The sequence below is a fragment of the Podarcis filfolensis genome (genome assembly GCF_964270895.1).
Source record: "Podarcis filfolensis genome assembly, chromosome: 6".
NCBI lineage: Eukaryota > Metazoa > Chordata > Lepidosauria > Squamata > Lacertidae > Podarcis > Podarcis filfolensis.
The window spans coordinates 40,723,197-40,746,114 of NC_139609.1; the positions used below are offsets into that span (position 1 = coordinate 40,723,197).

General features: G+C 42.1%; 1 protein-coding gene across 2 annotated transcripts in view; it reads right to left on the reverse strand.

Annotated features, from left to right (window-relative positions):
* Positions 1 to 22,918, reverse strand: part of FGGY (FGGY carbohydrate kinase domain containing) — a 136,898-nt gene that overhangs the window by 11,551 nt on the left and 102,429 nt on the right. Inside the window, exons 14-15 of one of the 2 annotated variants that reach the window (XM_083621281.1) lie at positions 20,423 to 20,517; positions 3,617 to 4,262 (exon numbers count right to left, since the gene is read on the reverse strand). In XM_083621281.1, the coding sequence (XP_083477407.1) occupies positions 4,239 to 4,262; positions 20,423 to 20,517 (119 nt within the window). In that variant the 3' untranslated portion in view covers positions 3,617 to 4,238. Of the gene's footprint in view, positions 1 to 3,616; positions 4,263 to 20,422; positions 20,518 to 22,918 lie in introns of those variants that run through there. The other variant, XM_083621280.1, reaches the window with a different exon arrangement.

Sequence of the window (22,918 nt, forward strand, 5' to 3'; positions counted from 1 at the left end):
TAACCTGTGAAGAAGAAGCAGTGCAAAACGTCCACACTCTCTGCCTCATCCACAACTCCCAGCCTACTTGGGAAGGTTCTCACATTTCCTTCACATTAAAGGAGGCTGTTCAAAAGCTGTCGTTTCAAATATACTAGTGGTGAGTAACCTGCGGCTCTCCAAATGCTGTTGAACTCAAATTGCTGGCACAGGCACGTGATGTCCAGAGTCTGGTGAGGGGTAGACCATAGAAAGGAACACAGGAGATTCGTATTGGGTTGAATTAGGCTACAACTTGATTGATTCCAGATGTGAGTAGGTTTGGCTAATAGGTCGAACCTAATGAGGTTGACCCAGTGCTGGGAGTCGCTCCCAACATTGATCAGGTGCAATGAACCTGTACAGACCACTGTTGTGAGAGGTGTTTTGGCCCATCGACCCCCATGTGGGCAACTGGACAAAAATCTCTCCTCCTGGACCCCTCTAATGGGGTACCCACTCAACTGTGAAGGCAACCCAATGACTTATCTACCACTCAAGCTGGCCCCTGCCAGTTAGCAAAGAGGGCGGCCTACATGCAGTTGCCATGGTAAATACTGCTGGGAGAGCCTGGCCCAGCCCCTCGCCCCTGCTTCTGATTGGCCTGTGGGGCTGGGCCTGCTCAGATGTGGTCTGTGGCTGCCAGAGGAGGGTGGTGTCAAGCGACCATCCCCTCACCCAGCCATGCAGGAGGATGGCGGACATCCCCGGGACCAGCCCATGGTCAAGCAGAGCTGCAAACACCACTCTCCCAGATCAGCAACATCTCTAAGTTAAAGACCAGGGACCCCAACCTCATGCAGTTTCTGACTTGTAGTTGTATGACTCTTTCCAAAATAATAAACACAACTATTTCATCAGCCCATTGGGGACAAGATCAGGTCCATGGTATACAACATACAAGCAAATGAAGAAACACATCTCTTTCCCCCTGCTGCGGTCCTGATTAAAATCACCTCCGTGAAAATATTAGACCTGAGAGGAAAGCCCCCATAGCAGTTATTGGGGCGGGTAGCAGTAGCCTGCTGCCAGTGGAAGCTTGCCTCCAATAGCAGCTGGGGGGGCGGGCCTTTAGGGCTGCAGCAGAAAGAAAAAAGGGTTAACTCTGACCAGGGCCCATAGAAACTACTGGCTATACTTTTTACAAGAGAAAATGCAATGACAAGCGACACATTTAACCCTGTGGTTTGACCCGGTGAACAGGGCTAGCCTGAGTCACTGTGCTGCCTGCCCTAAGTCACCCTGGGGTTCTTTGGGATGAAGGGAGTGCTATAAATAAATAACCAAAGCTGTTTCAATGCTTGCTTCCTGTTTTCCCTTATTAAACTGTGAGCCTGTGAGCAGGGACTGTCTTGTTTTTCAATATACCTGGAGTGCTTGGAGAATTGGGGTGGGGAGCCTTATTTCCTCAAGGGAAACTTTCAGGGGTGCAAACAAATGGTGGTTGGGACCAGATGCAAAAGGATACATTGTATGTACCCTTACCTTTGTATAGTAGGTTAAATTCAATTCCTGCAAACTTCAGGGGGTATTCCTCCTTCCCCAACGTTTATAGGTCTGTGCAGTGCTGTTTTTCTTCTTCAGGGGGTATTCAAGGGTACGCAGTACCGGCACCTCTTTTCGTTGTTGTTAAAAGGTGTGGCACTTACTGTAACAACTTCATGGTGACTACCTGCACCTCTTTTTCTAGAAAAAAAGCACTGGATCTGTGTATGACATTCTCCTTCCAGGAAAGCAGATGTTCAAGAACACATTCCAGCCACGCAAAAGCACGGAGGGGGGAGATGGTCTGAGGGAGAGGTTGTGGCTGAGAAGAGCCCAGAGGTCCAGACACAGAGGAGCACATTCAGCTCCCAGGCCTGAGGTTCCACAGCACCATGTAAAAATAATAATCGCAATAATATGTAATATGTTCCAGGAAAAATCAGTACCCATGAACTTCTACGTGCATTATCACTTCACTGTGTGCTTTGCAGATGTTAGAAAGTTGATAGGGTGTCTTTCTTAAAAAAAGAAAGAACGAAGTTTATTTTAAAAGGGTTTCAGAGAAGCTGCTTTTCAGCATGTCTATAAAAGCAGGAAGAAATGCTTCTCCTCACTAGTTTTGCAACCTCCTCTGGGGCCAAATGAAGCAGGAGATCAACAGCATGTTTATGACAGCGGAGTAGGAAATCCAGAAGAATATCATGTCTACAAGAAACTCAGGCGGAGTGGGGGGGGGGGGAGATTGTGGAACAGATGCCAACGAATTCTAAAAGCTTCTTACAGGCAATCCCAGGATTGTGGGAAGGTTCTGTTTACAGATGATCTGCAATTGTTTTGCAATTCACTTGGGAACATTGTTCCCCACTGTGAAGACCAGAGATAGATGGGTTCAGGATCTGAAGTAGGGATAAAGTGAAGAGAGGGTAGTTCTGATGAATTAAGACTTAGGATGCTCACACCTGAAAAATGCTGCACTTTGAATTTTGTGGAAAGCCACTTGAGCGAAGGTACACTCCGAAAACGTATCCCGTCAATTTCTCGTCACGTTCATAGCATACATTTTGCTTTCATCGCCTTTTCTTCACCATCTGGCGATCGGGTGTTTTTAAAAATCTGTATTTACTTTATGACCTACAGCTAGAGCACTGTTTACATATTAAAAGCTGGATGGGGTTTTCTCGATTCTTTCCATATGTTCATTTACCCTCTCATAAAAATGTTTTGGATCTAGCCAGTTCACATGCATATAAGCTGCTTTGTCAAATCCCCAAGCACAGACCACAACACAGTTCTGAGCATCCAGCTGGGATTTTATCATGAGAACTGTTTCGGAGGCCACCATGCCTCATTGTTACTGCCATAAAAACACACAGCCATGCAGTTGTGTTTCCTCGCTTTCTGCCCAACAGGATGGTTTAATCATTCATTTCCACCTTTCCAGTACTAGCTCAGTGACGGTAAATCTACCCCTCATAGTCTCTTCCCCAACATTTAGTGCCTTCCTCAAGCTAAGGGTTTGAAATCCCTGTTGCTGAATTGTTATTCATGTTCGCTTCCAGCTGCAGTAGCCTGAGTGATGCCAAAGAGCCTGTTCGATTGTACAAAGGGCTAACATCTGCATCATGAATGATTTGTACTGTATTTCGTAACTTAAACCAGAAACTTGATCGTAAATGCAGAAGGAGCCGATCTTTTTAGTTCCATGGGCATATTATGATTTTTGAGAGAATGACATGGGCGTCACTGCCTCAGGTAACTTCACTTCCTCCTTCCTGGATTAGCCCAAGAAGCTGAAGGAAAACACACAAAACACACTTTGCCTTTCCAAGGGATCTAGGTAAAAGTTGGATCCAGAAGAATTCATCTGAGTATTGAAAAGCTCTTTCCCACTTCCTCTTTCAGCTTTTTGAACTTTTCAAGTCAGAAAAAAGTAATCACACTTATCAGCTCATGGAGCGAACAAGGGGCAATGAATTGGGTTGGGGGATGGGTTCAGCGGCTTTGTGGGAAATCAAGGGAAGACCGCAAGGGAACAGCTGTGCCCCCAGGCACCATGTTGGAAACCTCTGACAAAAAGCATGGACTTTTTCTGATTTTTAAAAATATTTTTACTGGGAACAAGCACATATGAAAGATTAAAAAGCAGTAAGAGGAGCTTACATGAGAATTAGGAAAGCAGCCCGAAGAACTTTTCAAATTTGCTTTAGATATGACATGACCAAAAGCAAATTACACTTAAGCTGGCTGATGGCATATGCTGCCAAATTTATCTAGTGAGAGGTGGAATGGGGCTGAACAGGAGAGAATTCTGATCTTTCACAAGCATCCAGAGACTCTAAGATTCATGCTGATAAAGAGAATGAATAACAAATCAAAGAGGAAGAGCCATAGCTCAGTGACAGAGCATGTGCTTTGCACGCAGGAGGTCCTGGGTTCAATCCCCGGCATTTCCAGGTAGGACTTGGAAAAGCTTCCGTCTAAAACCCTGGAGATCTGCTGCCCGGCAATGTAGGCAAGGAGTGGCCAACCAGAGGCCAACAGATGCTGTTAGACTAGTTTCCATAATGCTTGACCATTGGCCATTTGGGGCTGTTGCTCATGGAAATTGGAGTCCACAAGTTATCCATCCCTTATGTAAACAATAGTGAGCTAGATGGACCATTGGTACATTTTGGTAGAAGGCACCTTCCTATGTTGCTAACACAGTAATCTCCTCCACCGAGAGCAATCATGCCTCACCAGTACCATTTTTGTAAGTCCTGTAGAGGAAAGAAATGGTAAGTTATGCCTTTGGTAGATGTTTATGGGAAAAATAAAGTCAACTGAGGAAGAAGGAGAGGCTACATACTATCTATTTAAAGAGTAGCGTATATTCTCCCCACCCCACCCAGCAAATCATTGCTTTCTTCAATGTGGTCCTAAACCTAGGATGGAACAACAAGCACAGGAGAAGACCCACCATCCATTTTTGAGAATAGTACTGTATTTCTGGCAAAGAAATGCCACTGTGGTCTCCAGCCCTTTTCAAATTCAGGTAGGATGATGAGGTTGCAGAGGACAAATCAGTGAAGCAAAAGACGGATTCAACAGACACTGGATGGTGGTTGTCTGAAATCAGACTCAAGGATGTGGTCAGCTGTGAAAAAGAGATATGCAACAGCATCCTTTGGCATGACCTCTTGTCAGAAGGTCAATTGATAATATAACTCTGGAAAGTAATTAAGGAAGGTAAGAAGGTATAGAATCATAGAGCTGGAAGGGACCCCAAGGGTCATCTAGTCCAACCGCTGCAATGCAGGAATCTCAGCTAAAGTATCCATGACAAATGGCCATCCAACCTCTGCTTAAAAACCTCCAAGGAAGGAAAGGTAAGAATGATCGTTTATTTTATATATTTTGATGCCACTTTCCTACTAGGGTGCCTAAGGTGATTAACAAAAACAAACAAACGAACAACAACAACTACTACTACTTTTAAGGCCTACCAGGCTTTTTGTTCTTACTTGTCAAATATTTGCATAATTTGAGGATGAAAAATCCTTTAATCTATATTCTCTCTAGTGACAGAAGGACGTTTTCTGGAGATTTTCCTTACAGATATATGAAATGAATGCCGAGTTTATTTATCTCCATTTCATCAATCCAATTCTAGTGAGCTTACCATGACTGTTTATCACATGCATCCCACACTCCTAATATAGGCAGCCATAAAACGTGCCTATATGAAGCCTATCCATAAAGACAACACAAAGCTTTCTGCAGGTGCTGCTGTGGGAACTGGAATGCATTTTGAACATTCCAAAGATTATAGAGCTGAACTCAGCCATTTGAGAAAATAAAATTTATGTACCTCCTCATGGACAATTGTTTTTCCAAGATGTGACCTTCCCCCAATCTGTCATCCATGAGACAATAAATCATGGCCCACGTTGGAGAGGATGTATTAGCAGAAAATTCACCTCTTCTGTTTTTGTAAGCTTTGCCTGCATGGGTATCTGTTTACATTTTACTGTGCTTTTCAGTATTCCAATAGCTTTCAGTTCCACATTGTGTAAATAAAACTGAATAATCAGATTTCACAATCTTCTGAGATCGAAAAGAGCTAGCACCAATAGCTAAAACCCAAACCCTTGTAGCCTAGGCTTCATTTCTGAAAGAGTCTTGAAATATTTTTGACACAGTAGCCCTAATGAGGCGTTCTTAAATTCTACTGGTGGAGGGGCCATGCCCCACTCTTCCAACATCTTGTAGAAAGATCTGATGGGATGCTCAGAGTGTTTCCCATGATCATGTAGGGTTCCCAGCCATGAGGGGGGACTGAAGCACACTTGGCTAAATATGCTTACAATCCTTCAGACCTTCTCACTCAACATGAAAAGGCTGTGGGGCCTGCCTGCTGAATAGGGGAAGTATCAGATCTGCTTGATTGTCATTTACAACATTTGAGATTGCTTGCTTATCAAAGATCCAACCACTCATAACTGCTGATGAGGAGCACTTGCTGACCGGCTCTGCAATCAGGCCATGGTGGACACAAACCGCCAGCTATGTGAGATACCACTGACCCAGAAGGGGTGGTAATCTGTGGGCCCTGGAATTGTAGCAGGGGCAGCATGGGTGAAAGAAATGCCCTTGCACAGACCTCCAGTGTTGAGCTCTGACTAGTTCTCATACAGCATAGGACTAGAGATGCTCTGGGGATTATGAAACCTTACACCTCCAGAGAAGAGAGCCTAAGAATAGTTTTCCCCTCAGGTTCCTCCAGAGCAAAAAAAGAAAAAGCAGAAGAAGACTGTTGCCCCAAATCCTACAGCTGACAGGACAGTGTCTCAGAAGGACTTGAACAGAACCTCTGCCTAGACAGGTGTTTACTAGGACTTCCTCCCAGGTAAGTGTGTACAGAATTGGCTTTGAATTTGTATAGAACTTGGCTAAAATCTGGACCTGTTCAATTCAAGCATACTGTACCAGGGCAACAGGTGCCAAAACTGCACGGATATTTCTTACTTAAGCTCTTATCTCTACAGGTGTTTCACCTCTCTCCACAGCTCTTATCCACTCTTTTTTTTATTTATTAGCTGTCCTTTTGCAAAAACTAGTTAGCTGATCCAACACTGCACATTTCAAACCACACGTTTCTTCCCATTAGCAGCAATTTCAGACTGTGAAAATGGCTTAATGGAACGAATCCGAAACAGAACTAATCCCTAGTTCAAAGGTATTTTCTGAGAAAATAAACTGAAGCCACACAGAGAGGAGAGATCATTTATCCAAGAAAAAACAAGCTCTCATTGTCTTCCCTGTACCATTTTCAAGGTATTTTCTTTTTACTTGAGGCTATTTGAGTAAATTTGTCTTAAAGTTTAGTTCTGTTAACGACAGGTATCTTGAAGCAGATTAGAGCTGAACTGAAATTTCTCAGAATACATTTTCCTTTTCCTCACCTCTTAGAAAATGGCCACTTTCAGAATTATATCCAAACAATCTCTACCATATTTCTTGTATTGGCCCCACTCCAATGCCCAGGAATGACATTAGGGGTCTTGTAGAGCAGCGCCTAGATTTAGGGTGGTGTGGGCAGTTCCCCTGCAGAGGGCTCTGAGTCAAAGAGGCGTGAAATAAAAAATACAAAAGTAATTATTGTGAAAATAAGAAATATTCCGGTGGAGGCCTATCAAATTTTGTCCTCACTCAGGGCACCATACTACCAAAGTCCACCCCTGCATGGAGGATGCTGCTACTAGCTGGGGTAATAATAAAAAAGTGGTACAGCCATTGCAAATGGTGAGTCCAGACTTGAGAATCTTGAGAGACCATCTGTGAACCCTTCTAATGCAACTACAGTGTGTTTATGTTTTTGCCTGTATGCCAAAAACAAGGAACGTAAATCACATAATACAACTAACTGTGGAGATATGTGAACCCCAAAATTGCCTGGCATTTCATTTTACCTGAGGAGAAACCTAATTTTAAAATGAAAACTGCCAGGCTTTACAAAATCATGTCACTCTCGAACTGTTATCTAGAGGCATGTTGTATATTTCTTTCATTTACTTGCTGGTTCAAACAGGAGGTCTCAGTGTTTCTAGGTTTGCCTCCAATAAATGAACCAAAGCCTTGGATCCATTGCAGGGGCGCCAACAATAGGGGGCTCTGGGTGCCTGAGCACCCCAAAAAAAAACACTACAGGGCCCTCAATGCAACTTCTGCTGCCTTGGGAAGCACTGGAAGCCATGTCCGAGGACTCACAAGACAGAGATGCTGTCCGAGGCCTTCCAAGACCTCAGAACCCAACTTCCGGCGACTTCTCAGAAAGCATCTCTGAGGCCTCGCGAGACCTTGGAGATGCTTTTCAAGGTCTCTCGGTGATTTGATTTGATGGTAATGCACAGCAGCATTTAAAGTTGGCTTCTAATACATTTCCCAGTGAAAGCATATCTTAAAACACAGCCTGCAGAAATATTACTAAAGAGTTTTGAAAAAGATAGCTACAGCTTTAAGCATGAGTAGATACATTTGTCTGGAACAGGAATCTTGTACTGTATCATATTTCAGCCCTGCACAACAAATAAATGGACCTCAACATTAACCTTTTATTTTTTATCACAGTTTTTGAAAAGGACAAAGCTGCAATCCAAGACTCACAGTCATTGGGCGGGGGGGGGGGGGAACGGGACGTGAAGATGAAATGTTTCAGAGCAGGCACATGAAGCGCACATGTGAACCATGGACCACATGTTTAACCACCACGAAGAGCCACAATGCGTAATGAAAGAGAAGGAATTACTCTTGGCAATGGGACCTAGGAGGCAAACCCTTTCATAAAGCGTGGGAACTTTTGTGCACACTCAGCTTTTGGGAGGAATAAAATAACTTCCTGTCTTGGCTTTAATACAATGTTTACCTCTTTCTTTCATGCTTACTTCTTACTACGCTGTGCTGGCAAAATGTGCACTGTCCCAATACTTGCAATGCACCTCCAGCTGCAATGGCTGCTTTTGGCACATGCTACTAAACAATGGAACCAAGTACCGAGCCTGTAGCTATGCCACTATAGCGAGACATGAATGAAATGAAAGAATCCAAAATGGGGGGGGCGCTTTTTTTCTTGTAAAAAGCTTATCTAAAAAGAGTTCCTAAGGCTCGTTCCATTGAGCCAAGGATCCAACGGGGCAAGGGAAGGACTGTGAGCACCATGGAAGCGATGAGAGAGAAAGGAATGTTTTACCTGTATAGAAGTAGTCCTCTGAAACTTGCATTCAAATTTCTCCAAATGCCCTGAAAATGCCTTTATGCGACTCTCAAACATGTTCTTGCTGATGAGCTAAACTCAATCACCTTTTGTGCAGGGTAGAATTCAGATGCAGAGTGTGTCAAAGAGCCCGTTTCTGAAAGGGTCTGAAGCCACGACCACCTTATTCACTAAGGACTAGTGTTACTACAGGCTGTGCCTGCCTGCTAGCAATATGGTAGAAGATAGAATGAGCACCTCCTGAAACACAAGCACCATGTGGTTCCAGAATAAAATTTAGGACCTGACTCCTATGGCATTTCATAGGCAGAAAATAATTTACTACCCTACAGACATGGCACAAAAAGGAAGAGAAACAGAAATATTGATTTATATGCCTGGGAAGCGGGACATCCCCATTATAAATTGGCTTCCTCCTTCCCCACAGAAACATGTTTGCATAAGGGCCCCAAAGCCTATCAAATACAGTTGCTGCACATAGCTTAGTTTCCTCCCCTAAGATCAATCCAGAGTTCCCTGGAAAGATGGACTGATTGTTAAACCACTCTGGAAACTGTATCTCTGTGAGGAGACCAACTCTCAGCACTTTTAACAAGCTACTGTTCTCAGGAGTCTTTGAGGGAAGCCATGACTGCTTAATGTGGTATGATACAGCTTTAAATGTATATTGTGGATAGAGCCTGCCTAAGTTACACCTCCTGTGTAAATGTTGTGACTGCTGTCTTGCTTTACTGCTTGCTTCTGCACAGATGTCCCCCCCTCTTTTTCAAATACCCACAATTTAAAAGCTAACTGGAAAAGCTGCTTCTAAAACTTTGCGTTGCACTTCAATTATTGTTCCACAGGTGGAGCTCCTGCGAAATTAATAGATTGCTCAGCCCCCATTTCCCGAAAATACAGAGAAATCGGTGCATCAAGTTTTGAAAATAAGATGAATAGCAAGTTCTTTATTATTTCCAAGAGCTTCAAGAATCTGTCGCCTCTTTAGAGTAATTAATCATCCTGTTCCCCTAAGCTAAGTGACATCTCCCATCACAGAGGCTAACACATCTCATTTACCATCAATGCTCAGCTCTCGTCTCCTCCCTCCACCCTCCCTTTGTAACCTAATCTATGAGAAGTTAAAAGACAGATAATAAGCTATGTTGTGCCAATAAATAAAAGCCATTTGTACAGAGGAAAAAAACCAACCAGTATTGTCCTCAGTAAAATACCAGCAAAGTTGTTTTTTGAGAGGTCAGAGCAGAGCTATAATACCAGAGGAATGAGCTGTATATAAAATGGGTTCAACTCTTAAGTATACTCAAATGGATGTAAATTCTAAGTACATAGAATCATAGGATTGTAGAGTTGGAAGGGGCACTGAGGCTTAGCTACTCCAACACCCTGCGATGCAGGAATTTTAACTAAATTCTATGTGCCAGGTGACCTTCCAACTTCTGCTTAAAAAACTCAATCATCTCCCGAATCAGTCTGTTCTACTGTTGAACCCTTACTATCTGAAAGTTCTTCCTGATGTTTAGTCAGAATCTCCTTTCTTGTAACTTAATTCCATTGGTTTGGATCCTAGTCTCTGGAGCAGGAGAAAACAAGCTTGCTCCATCTTCCATGTGACAACCCTTTAGATATTTGAAAATGGCTATCATATCTCCTCTCAGTTTCCTCTTTTCTGAGCTAAACATACTCAACTCTATCAACTGTTGGTCAGTTTTGAGTAAATCTATCTATTCTAATCAATATCTTAAGTTTAAATGATTATGGTAAGTTTGTAGTAGGAAAACTAATAAACCATTTGTATTACCCACTTTTTATTATGCAGTTGTGTATATTGTATATAATTATCTTTGTAATAACTAATACATTGTAAATTTTCTTCTCTCTCTTGTAATATTTTGATACATATGCTTTGTTTTGTATTAATTGTGTAAAATAAACTAATAACAAACCAAAAGTCATCTATACCCCAAACAATCCCATAGATATGTGTGTCTCACCAAGTAGGTGATCTACTACCATATACAGATCCCTCATCTGGTCTGCTGACTAGCAGAAGAAACCACATCTCTCTTGACTGAGATTCTGGATTTGTGGTTCATGGTGTTCCTACTGAGAAGCAACAGAATAAGACAGACTTCACATAAGCAGAAATAATAACTAGCTATTATTTAAATGAAAAAACCACACTGAAATAAGAGCCAGTGAAAAATAGCCATAGAAAATTAGTAGGGGAAGAAATAAGCGCTGAGGGGGCTAAGCAGGAATTTCAAAGACTAGGTGCCAAACTCAAAAGGCCCTGTCCTGTCTTGTGTGACCATGTATCTGCTTTTAGGTGTGTGGCAGCCTAGAGCAGGGGTTATGATGCTGATTTCTATGCCTGGGTAGTTTCATTTGGGAGGAGACAATGCTTCAAATATCAGCTAAAGTCCACACAAGTATGGTCATCAAATGATGACAGGAGTCTAAACCACCTCACGTCCAATACATATTAATGGAGGAAGTTCATGTATTGAGCTATTAGTAACCCAGTAGAGCATTAAAGAGCAATGCACACAAATTTTGAATTAGCTGAGTATGAGTGTGCCAGATTGACTGCCATTTTCTGTCTCTTTTTATTGGAAATTTGCAGTACTCCCAATGGCCTCCTGACCTGATCCACATCTACTCAGCTTTAACATGTTACAGAATCGTGTGCTCCTAAGCCATTCACGTTTCTGCCAAAGGAAGCCTCAGTGATTTCAGTAGGGTATGTTTCTGTGTATGGATGCTTAGAGCTGCAGCCTGACTTTCACCGCCACCTTCCAAGATAAAGAGCAGAAACTGTACGTGCGGGGTAGCAAACATCCTTACGAGGAAGGCTTGCCGAAGTATGTCCTGGTGGTTCGAATTGCTGGTGTCAAATCCCCAGACGAAGTAATCATCGTGTCCTTTGAAAAAAAATTCAGTAAAAAAAACACACACCCAGGCATTTCAGACAGCTAGCACAGTGACTCTACATGCCTGTGTTTCCTTACAGAACACTCTGATCTCCTGCACTGGCATTGCAAGAGTTCAAATCCCAGATGGGGAATTAATGTGGTGGATTGAGTTTCCAACTCTCTAGCATACGTCTTGAAGTTTCCCTTCAGCTTAGCTAGAGGGGAGGGCGGCCAGACTATTCAATTTGCCTGTAATACAGCACACATAATTAAGGAAGGCACTCTCTGAAAAAGAGACAGCTAACTTGGAGAAGCTACCCTCACTTTTATAATTGCACTATTTTCTCGGTAGTTGAAAAAATGGTTCTCACTGTAACGTATTTCAGGAGGAATTATGCCTCTATACAGAATAAATCCCAATACTTTACAAATTTTGGATAACTTCAATTAATCCCACAATACTTTAAACATGCAATTGTTTTAATATTCTGATAACATATCATTGGAATTTATTATATTTTAATCTAATTATGGAAACTGGTATGTTCTGGAGCAATGGTCTTCACTGATTTATATACAGTACTTTGTCTTAACAGTAACTCCACTCTCTCCTTAGGGGGAGATTTATAGGCATACCTCTGTCATAAACAGGATGCTTGAACTATTTTATCCCAACACCCCTTTCTAAATGGGCTTTGTGGAATCAGTGGCTCTGCCTACTGCTATGGAAAATGCCAGTGTTAAAGATGGAAAGAAGATAAAGTCCCTATCAGAGAAGAATGGCAAATCAAACTGTTGGATTAGGCCAAAATGGCAAAATAGACCGGAAAGCTCAGGAACCAAGAAGAAACAAAACTTCAACAAAGAATGGGGAAAAATTATAATTTATCTTGGAGATCACTGTAAGCAGATGAAAACATTAGCAGGATTGCAATAACACTTGCAATGTAGCAAGTATTATGGAGATAATGGAGTAATATAAAACATGGACTATTGAAAAAGATGCAGTAGAAAAGGTTTAACAATAGGACCCATGGAGGGAAAGGCGGGAAGTACAGAGACTCGGAGGAATCTTCAACTGTTGATGTGTGATTGTATTGTTATAATTTTATGTTTGTAAAATCAAATAAAAATTATTTTTTAAAAAAGGAAAATGCCAGTGTTACAACAGTGTTTCCTTATGCAGCAAACCACTGACTGTGGTTGTCATACAGGCTTGTAGTCACTTATCTTTAAGCATCCCATGTCCCCTAGCCTAGTCACTGTTATCAGAGATGGGCTCGTGGGTGTGATTTCTGCAGGAAACCCTGCTGTTACACCCGTGTTCCCTGCAGCAAACATATAATGTGATTTCAAAGGGCACCGTGTTTCAGATTGGGGTGCTAGTTACTTTTCATGGGGTTCAACAACACCACACAGGCAGGATGAATAGTGAAAGAATAAAGCATTAGGGTCAAGAAGAGGAAGAGCAAATGCAGGCACTGGGCATGGATGCATTCAGTCCTCAGTGTGCTACAGATATTCATGTGGGAGGTACTTTCTTTGAAATGTTGCTCCATAGGTAGAGCTAGCACATTTGGGAAAAGGCGCTTGGCTTTGTCTGACTTTGCAAGTGCATGGGAATTCTCTCGGAGTGCTTTTATAACAATGGTGGTCCACATACCTCTGATTCAGGCTGAACCAAGTGCCCTACTCATCATATAACCAGCAGTAAGGCTGAAAACCTAAAGTGTCTGTGCTTATAAAGACGTTTTGTTGCAACAGTGAGCATTACTTTTAAGTAAATGTGCTTAGGATTGCAATGTGTTTTTTTGCTACTTGGTTGGTCAGCATCTTGTTGCTACATATGAGTTCAAGTCCAAGAGGGCCTTGTCTAGAAACCAGGAAAGATTAAAATACTTTTTTTATAAAAAAAACAACAACCCTCTAAACTAAGCTCAAATAAAATAAAATATACTTGGAATTAATGTGCCTCCATTACAGCTTGCAGAATACTGAGCAAACAGCTGGCACAGGGCTGTCATTGTTAAATAACAATAATGGCAGGATGACCTCCAACCCCTACTGAACCCTGACATGTTAAAAAAAATGCAATAAATGGATATCTGTAGCATTTTCCAATGATTTTATAGCCTGCTCAGTCCATAACTATAAATGGTAAGTAATAAATTGTGTGCGCGCGTTGTTGTTTTTTTTTAAATCCTTAACTATTAAATGATAAGTAATAAATTCAAAAATCTGCCTGTGTTAAAAACAAACAAACCCAAACACCCCAGAAATAACAAGCAGATAAGTCAGACTGAACTCCAACTGCCAATACCAAAAACGTAATTTCAATGATACAATTTTTATGAGAGTTGCACATTTAACCATCTACTTTGAAGACTTTCAATAGTCTCCACTGGTTTGCTTCACCATATTCCCGAGACTTTGGCATGCCCCATGTGAGTAGGCAGCACCAAACATCTTTTATCACACAGTTGCTTTTCAGGCATACTGCTAGTCAATGGCTTTGTACAGTGTTTACAAGAAGCAACTCTCAAGGCACGAGTGCTCCCCTCTCACCTCAGGCACAGTGACGAAATGGAAACTGGAAGCTTTCACTTGCACATTTAAACGCACCATGTACAAACTCAGGGAAACTCTGTTTAGTTTAAGAAAGCCAGGTTCAAACCACGGGTTGTGATCCTGACTTGCTCACTAACCACAATTCAAACTAACCCAAGTTCTTCAGAGTTTGAGTGTGATGATAAACGTTGATTAGCATAGAAGTAGAGCTGGTAAACAAAATTCTAAGTTTACCTCTGAAGTTGTCCCTTCACTGCAAAACAAAAACAAAAACAAAACAGGGAGTGGCCATTTTGGCTGGTGGGAACCCAACCTACTCTTTGCCAATTGGCACTAGAGGTTTGTGTTTTCCTTTAAAAAACGACAACTACTTTTTAATGCCAGCGCCTCTGAGGACAGTGGGCTGTACTCCTTCACCTTTCCTCATGTGTCCCCTCTAATGCTTAAATTGGTACCTTAAACTGAAGCAGAAGCCGTCTGTCAGAGCCCACCACCACTGCCCTCTGAAATGGCAGCATTAAGTTTGTGTTTATTATAAATGTGTGTGTTTATTTGTGTTCGTGTGTAATGCCATAAAATGTAATGATAAACTTAACTTTAAAACAGAGTAAAATGAAGTTGGTTCTTCCATTGGCTATTGGTTTATATATTACAATGTAATATACAAAGACAGAAATGGGAACCCCAAATCACTCCTTAACCTTAAGGGCCTCTGCCTAACCTGAAACGGCAAAGTGAACCAGGGCTACATAATTCAGGAGGAAACACCCCATCTTCAGTTTATTTGCAGACTGGGCTGGTGCTTTGGATACAGCCCTATTTTACAATGGAAGCAGATGCTTCTGTTTGCCATATAACTGAGCCAGAGCAGTGGGGAGTACATGACCCCAAAGCTTGTGCAGGTACCACTAAACCATAGCTTACTATTACAGCTGAATCGGGCTACAGGAAAAGGTAGAAATCTGGCTGTAAATGTGCCATGTGGGGGTTATGTGCAGGTTTGCAGCATGCAAGAATGGCAGTGTAGGGTTAGTCCTTCCCTCCCTGGTTTCCATCTCCTGAAAACTGACCACACACATACAATAATTAAGCTTAGAGAAAAGGTCCCTTTCACATAAATGGGACTAATTGCCATGCACATTTCACAGCATGCAGGGAAAGCAGGGTTAGCCCCTCTCCAACTATCCCCGTGGCAATTATGAGTAGAGGGGGGGAAAGGCCCAAGCTGAAGTGAATGCAATTAATTCTTCTTTATAGGCACTGATTACTGTTGCACTGCACTTTATAGTCCGGGACAACTGTGACCCACTGTTACAGCCTGCAGCTTTTGCTTAGACAAGTTTTTATCTATTAATTGCTATAGGTATAAAATGGCTACAAATCATGCAGCGCAACAACTAACAAAACACTACTGTACAGCACGTACCAATCTGGTAATACATCAAGTGCATGACAGCACCTAACATAGATGACATAGCATTTTGACGGAAATGCCTTCGAGCTGGGGGACGTGTCGGCAGGGTTCTTTAAATTTCGCCCCTGATTCATTTGCTTAGGGGAGAAACCAGCATGACAGAATGTTGCCGAGCCTAACAAATTAGGGGTGACCTGCAAACTGCTTTTGCTCAAGAAGAACAGGGATAAAATATCTTTCTTTCTTCTCTGGTGGTGCTACCAGAGCACAGCCGTAAGTAAAGCAAAGCAAGTGCTCAGCAAGAGAGATGGGCAACAGATGTCAACCCGTATCGTATGTCAGGTAAACAGCAATGGCACATGAGGCTAATGATCTGAACCTGCTTGTGAGAACATCACGCTATCCTAAAGCCATGCTGAATCTGTAAATTGTAGGGACCTCCCATCACGCCTCCAGGTCAGTTGCTCCAGCAGACAAGGAATTGCTCATCCAATACCGGCACAAAGGAAAACCATATACCTAAAAAAAACAAAAAACCCTCCTACAGAGCCCCATTAACACTGATGTGAGAGCTGAAATATATATGGCTAAAACTGCATGTTATACGAAAGGAAATGTCCATTTGCATACACAAGTGGGGGAGCTGCAGATAAATCCCATCTGCTTGCTGCACGTATCACTATTACACTTACAGAACCAAAGCACACTTTTTCATGTGTGTACAAATGCACACGTGTGATAAAAAAATATTGAATTAGATGAATCTGCAATGGCTGCACCAACACAGGTATTATAACCATACTGCAGAGGGGTCACTTTTAGAGCTCAAGTCATGTTATGAGTTTCTATTTTCTTGAAGAAATGCCCTGAAAGAAATAACAGCTATATTAAGATACCCCTAGGAAAGAGGACGGGTAATACTACTTCCTCGCCTTCTTTAAAGTTCCCTGTCAAGGCAATAGTTTTGAGGAATTTAAGAAGAGTCTGCTAGCAGCGAATCCAAGCACTTTTGAGATCTTGATTCTTGATGAACAATTAGAGAAGCAGAGATTCCTTTAATATCATGTCAACATGCGAGCTACCAGAAGAATAAACCATTTTACAATAGGGACTAGGTAGAATACAGGAAACAAACTAGTATCATTGTCAGAAATGTTTCTCATCTTTATTATTAGAAAAGAGTTCTCCCTGGCAAATCTGTTGCCAGACAAACCAGAAAACAAAGAATTTGATATGGAAACCAACAGGTGCATCAAAATAGCTGCCAGCAAAGGATGCACTAGTTCTACCTTGTGCCATTACAATGTCAGCTGGCCTCACTTGGGAAATTTTGAGTTTTGCACTAAGTTATGAAAATGGTCCCTATATCCATACTGAGGCTGCTTTTTGTGATGTATGCATTCACTTTCCCCATTTGGTCCGTAGGTAAAAAGAATGGCTTCTGCTTCTGTGGGGAAGGGTATTGACCAAATTAGTAAAAAGAAACCCGGAGTATCTATCCAGAGCATTAAGGAAAAAAGAAAACACTTGTTCTTATCCAAAATGTTCTTAGTTAACTCTGTTTTAAATTATAGCCTGACAATGCAAGTGTGAACTTAGCCCAGTTCTTGGCAAATAATGAAACAAGGTGATTAGGGCATCTTAACCGAGTTCTGCCTGCCAACACGACTTTTCAGAACCTGATCTCTCTCGTCTTTGCCCAACAACAGCCCCATGATTAAAGAAATGGAAATTAAGATACGCCTTGACACTCTGGGAGACTTTCAGTAAGAGATGCATTTACAGCAAGCCAACAAAATGATTAATTAACTTTTCTTTTTCATTATTATGTTTACACAAGATGATTACAGCAACTAATTAGGAATTTATCCTGGTTTATAGAAGAGTTTTTTAGTTGTTGTTTTTTATGAGATGAGTGTAGGAGACTTGGACTGATTCAATTGTGTCTATGGTTCTTCAATTGTGTCTATGGTTCTTCAATTGTGTCTATGGTTCTTCAATTGTGTCTATGGTTCTTCCAATGTGGTCTACTAAGCTATTAAAATATGGTGCCTACCTCTTCCTCCTCTTTAAAGGTATACAGTCAAACAAAAGAAAAGAACAGTAGGGGTGGCTACAGATCAGGAGAACTGCCTGGCACTCTGGAAAAGTAATGGCAGCCTTGGGTTCATGTATCCTCATGATAACAAGGCTGTTAAATTTGCAGGGAAGTCTCAGTTTTGGAAGCTTGGTGAAGCTGAAAATTCAGTGCAGAAAGACACCCACCGTGAGAGGGGTTCTTCCACTCACTCAGCCGTCAGGGGACGTTCCGTATGCACAACCTGTGGTGCGAATAGCACTGCCTGATACTGAAGCACAAAGGCGCAATATCTACTTGTTTGCCTGCGCATCCAAACCTCTTTATAGCCTAGCCAAATTGCCATTGTCATTAAACATCTTTCCAGAGGGGAAAACTATTATTAAAATTAACTCTTTTGAACTGCAGTTAATGACTTAATAGTTAAGTTGTTGTTAAGAGGCGTGCCAAAAGTTCACAGTGAGGGGGGAGGCGAAGGTCTATTCTATCACTGCAGGACTGGTACTTCCACCAGCCTTTGGAAGGAACGCTACCAATCTACAATCAGCTTGCTCAAACTCCATGCTCTCTTCCTCTAATTTTCTGTCTCAACAAGTTCAAGGATTCCAGTAAATTACTATCAGTATCTCTTCTTCCCTGTACACAGCTCTCTAAATTCTAAGTAAGCAAAGTCCGCTTTAGGAAATCAAGATGAAAAGAAAGCTGGCCATTAGGTTGCATAAATGCAACTGAAGTGATTTAATGCACAGTAGAAAAATAAACGGAATGGTTTGTTTTTTTATAAAACAATAATAATCCTAACCCCGAATATATAAACTCTGTCCAAAAAAGTTAGTTATGGTGAAGAATAAAACTGGGCTATTGCCAAATAAGACAGGGTCTTGTTCTTTCCCCTGACATTGTCACTTGTATACTGTATATTAGAATTGTAGGAGTGGATTGCTTTGCAAAAGCAGGAGCTGGCTCTTTGGCAGCTAAACTGAGGGTGGAGCTACAGGTTCATTTCCGCACTTCCAGTGCGCCTTCGAAGCACATCCACAGAACCCTGCTGCCTGTGGATAAGCAAAGGGCACAAGAATGGCGCTTGAATCTTTAGCCTCACCCACTGCTTTCCTCCTCCAACAAACACTCTCTCCCTGCTGCCCACCTCCAGCAAGGGATCCAGGTCTGTTTCTATCATGGACATGGACCTGGGACCTGAGCTGGAGGAAAGCAACTGCTTGCGGGGAGGAGCTGAAGGAAGAAAATGATGGACAAGGAAAGAGTTAAGAGAAGGGAAATTGTAGACCTCCAGAGCTGCTTAGCCAAGCAGCAGCAACAGATAAGTCTTGAAGAAACATAGTGGAGCTGGAGCATGCAATTCCATTCTGAAGATCCCACTGAAATGTATACAATCATCCAGCTGTCGGGTAAAACAAGCCACAGAGGAATGATCACCAATTCAGGCCATTTAATGCCCATTATCAGTCATCAGTTGTAGAGAAATGAATTGGGAATTTTTTGCTCATATTCCAGCTCACTCTCAGCCCACGTTCTCCACCTGGAAATATGAGCTATTGTCATTGAAACACTGGATAGGCTACTCTTATTTAAGAACCAACTGGGAAAAGATTTTTGGGAATGCGGCTGCAAAGCGCTTTCTTCACCAAGTATTATATAAAACATAACTGCCAATCCTTGACATGCTGGGTGGAATAAAGTGTTCAGCATCCAGGGTGTGTCAAGTATTTCTATTGAGCAACAAGACACCTGCACTGTGCTATGCAGGTCACAATCTGTCTGTTTTATTGCATTTCTAGAAAATGAATGAGAAGGCATTACCATGAAGGGAAGGCTTGGAGAAATGAAAAGAATAATATACAGCCAAACATTTGCTCAGGAAGGATTTTCTTCTCTTCTCTGGAAACTAAGAGATAATCCAGAGCTTAAGGAAGGAGAGATTTTGCCCCCCCCCCCGGAGGCGTTTTGCACGTGTGGGTGTGCATCAGTGAAGAGACACATCGTTTTCATTCCCCTTTGCTACAACATTGCTTGTGGCGCAGATATGGTGGCAAGAGATAAGAAAAAGAAGGCTTCCCAGTGTCTTTGAAAAGCAGCCATATGGAGACCAGATGTCCAAGGTAGTTCTTCCTCGGCAAAATTACCCAACGGTGGAGTTTTAATGTTCTAGTTAAAGCCTGGGTTTTATATCCACATATAGAAATCTGCCTAATTAGATAGCATACTTTACTGTAACATTTTTTTTTAGAGCAGTGTGAAATTCAAGCGAGTGGGTGGGCAAATACCCTGGGGCCAGACTCACCATTTTTACAGCAAAAAAGGGTCAATTCCATCTTAATTCACCCATTACCATCCTGTTACGCTGTTTCCCTTTGGAGGAGGACGAGTGGAATGGAGTAGAAATGGAAAGGGCATGATAGGCTGGCTGGTGTCCTGAACAGGAGCATTCCACACCGTGACAGTTTGCTGCAGGTCCCAGTTGTAGTAAACTAATGTAATTGTTTGAGACCCATCTCCTTATTTAACCTAACCAGGCTAAGCTGGTTAATAGACCTATGGATGAAAGCGTTGGGCTTTGTGAGGAACAGAGCCTACAATTCCTCCCCACCCAGTCTAAATTATAATGTAGGCAAGGCCAAGCAGAAAAGTGCAGAGTTTAAGCTTTCACATCCAGACTTCTTCTGATTACATACCTGCAGAGAAGCAAAATCTTTAGAAGCACAGGCTCCGAGAATAGCAGCACCCGTCAAAACAGACTCCACCTCGTGGGCCAGGACAACAGGCATGCCTAGACAAAAACAACACACATCTGTTAGAATGCTCAAAGTGGGGGCAGCGTGAAGACGATTAAAACAAAAAAAAACCAGCTGGAGGATTATTATCTGTATACCCTCTGTTGACACGGTCGCCTGTGTGATTGCACTGGCACTTGGGTGGATCTATAAGGTACTTGGGACGCGGGTGGCGCTGTGGGTAAAACCACAGAGCCTAGGACTTGCCAATCAGAAGGTCAGCAGTTCGAATCCCTGTGATGGGGTGAGCTCCCGTTGCTCGGTCCCTGCTCCTGCCAACCTAGCAGTTCGAAAGCACGTCAAAGTGCAAGTAGATAAATAGGCACCACTCCGGTGGGAAGGTAAACGGCGTTTCCATGTGCTGCTGTGGTTCGCCAGAAGCGGCTTAGTCATGCTGGTCACATGACCTGGAAGCTGTACGCCAGCTCCCTTGGCCAATAAAGCAAGATGAGCGCCGCAACCCCAAAGTCGGCCATGGCTGAAGCTAATGGTCAGTGGCCCTTTACCTTTATAAGGTACTTGGGGGCATTTTCTGTGGTTGTAGAGACATGAGTGTCCTTTCGGGTTTTAACTATGCACCATGCCAGTGTATAGAAAAATAGGAGCTGCCAGTTTGCCAAGACAATGACAAGGAACCAGAGAAGATGACACGGAAACTTTAAAAAAGAAGACACAGGGTGATTCTCACATGACCCCGTGAGATGTCCCTAGTCATACAGACGTCTAAAGGACAGAGCTGCACTCATGTTCTGCCTATGGTCTTCCCATGGGCATCCTATCAACCACTTTGAGAACAGAATGCTGTTCTAGATGGGCCTTTGGTCTGATCCCGCAGCCCTCTTCTTACGTTGAGCAAGAAAGAAGAACCTAACTTTGCTGCCTCCCAGGAATTCTCCCCCAACCTCCCACTCAGGGTTATTTTGCTCCCAGCTAGTTCTGACATTGGAAAGCAGTGTGACCCTAGACAGTGCGTGGATGAAATATGGAGGTTCTCAGTGGCAAAAATGTTTTGACACAGAAACTTGTTTAAACTTATCAGAGAGCTAAATTAAGAATTGAGTTTACAGCTGGCACGTTTGAAATGTACTTTGAAACTTGGCTGCTTGTGTTGCTACTCTGCAAGTGCCTTTACAATGAATGCATTCATCTTACCATCTGAACAATATGAATCTGAGGCTTTTAAGTGGTCTATGAAATTATCTATTGGTAGCCTGCATAATTGGCTAATGGGAGCTTGCATTTAACAGTAATATATTCAGAATTTTCCTGGAAGAATAGGGGATTGATACAGGAATGTTAACTATTTTATCTGATAGATTTTAATGAGGGCAAGAGAACCCGGAGCATTCTAGTCAGATGAACTCTGACATCCCCCGTCAGTCACAGTTCCTACAAACAAGAAAAATTCCAAGGCCGCAGAAAGGCCTCTTTGTCCTACATTGTACATGGCCATTAGATACAGTCAAAGAACCTTGGTTTAAAATTTAATCAGAATTATCTATTAATAGAGCTTTAATTTTAGACATCAGAAAGCAGCTCTCAATTCCAAGGCTATTTGAATTAGATAAGGAAAGGTGTGGACTTGATAAAATCTTGTTTGACTAATAGAAAGCACCACTGTGGCAATAGTCTGTTGCGTACATCCAGCCTAGGTCAAGACCTTGTGTCATTTGGTTCACCTTTTCTGCTTTTGTGAAATGTAATTACATAATGCTGATTTCCATCTTTCTTCCTGCATCAAGGTAGGAAGTCTGGTTTGATGTTCAAGTGATGCAAATCTCCCTGCTAAATAGCTAGAATCCAAGATTTAAACTTGATCTAAACCACATTGGCTCTTCTTAAGAAGGGGGCAAGGGGGGGGGGAGACAGAAAAAGAATCTGTATGGTTCATAGTTTAGTTTTTTCTCTCAAAGCTGTAGAACAAAGGAAAGATGTTTTCCACAGGTTAAAAACATATGATAACAGCATAATGGATGTTTAAAAGATAGCCCTGGATAAAGTCTGGGTTTATCCTAATTTGGGACATGTTCTTCTTACAAACACTTAACTTCCTATAAGGATTTTTGTCATGCAGGCTCAATAAAATACATTCCCTAAAGTAGGGCACATTGCATTTTATTAAGCAGTTTCTGCTGGTTAAAATGTGTAAAGTTTGAGTCTCAAAAAGTGCCAAAAGCTTGCAAATCAATTAACATTGCCATAAAATAAAGGCACCTCCTTACAAACCTACTGCCACAGATTTGACGCACTCAAACCAATGGTATTAACTGACAATTGATTAAACTTAACAGATTTATTTTCAACCTATATATATATGAGCTTGCTGGATCATGCCAACGGCCCATTAAATCCAGCATCCTCTTCTTACAGTGGCCAACCAGAGGCTTGTGAGAAACC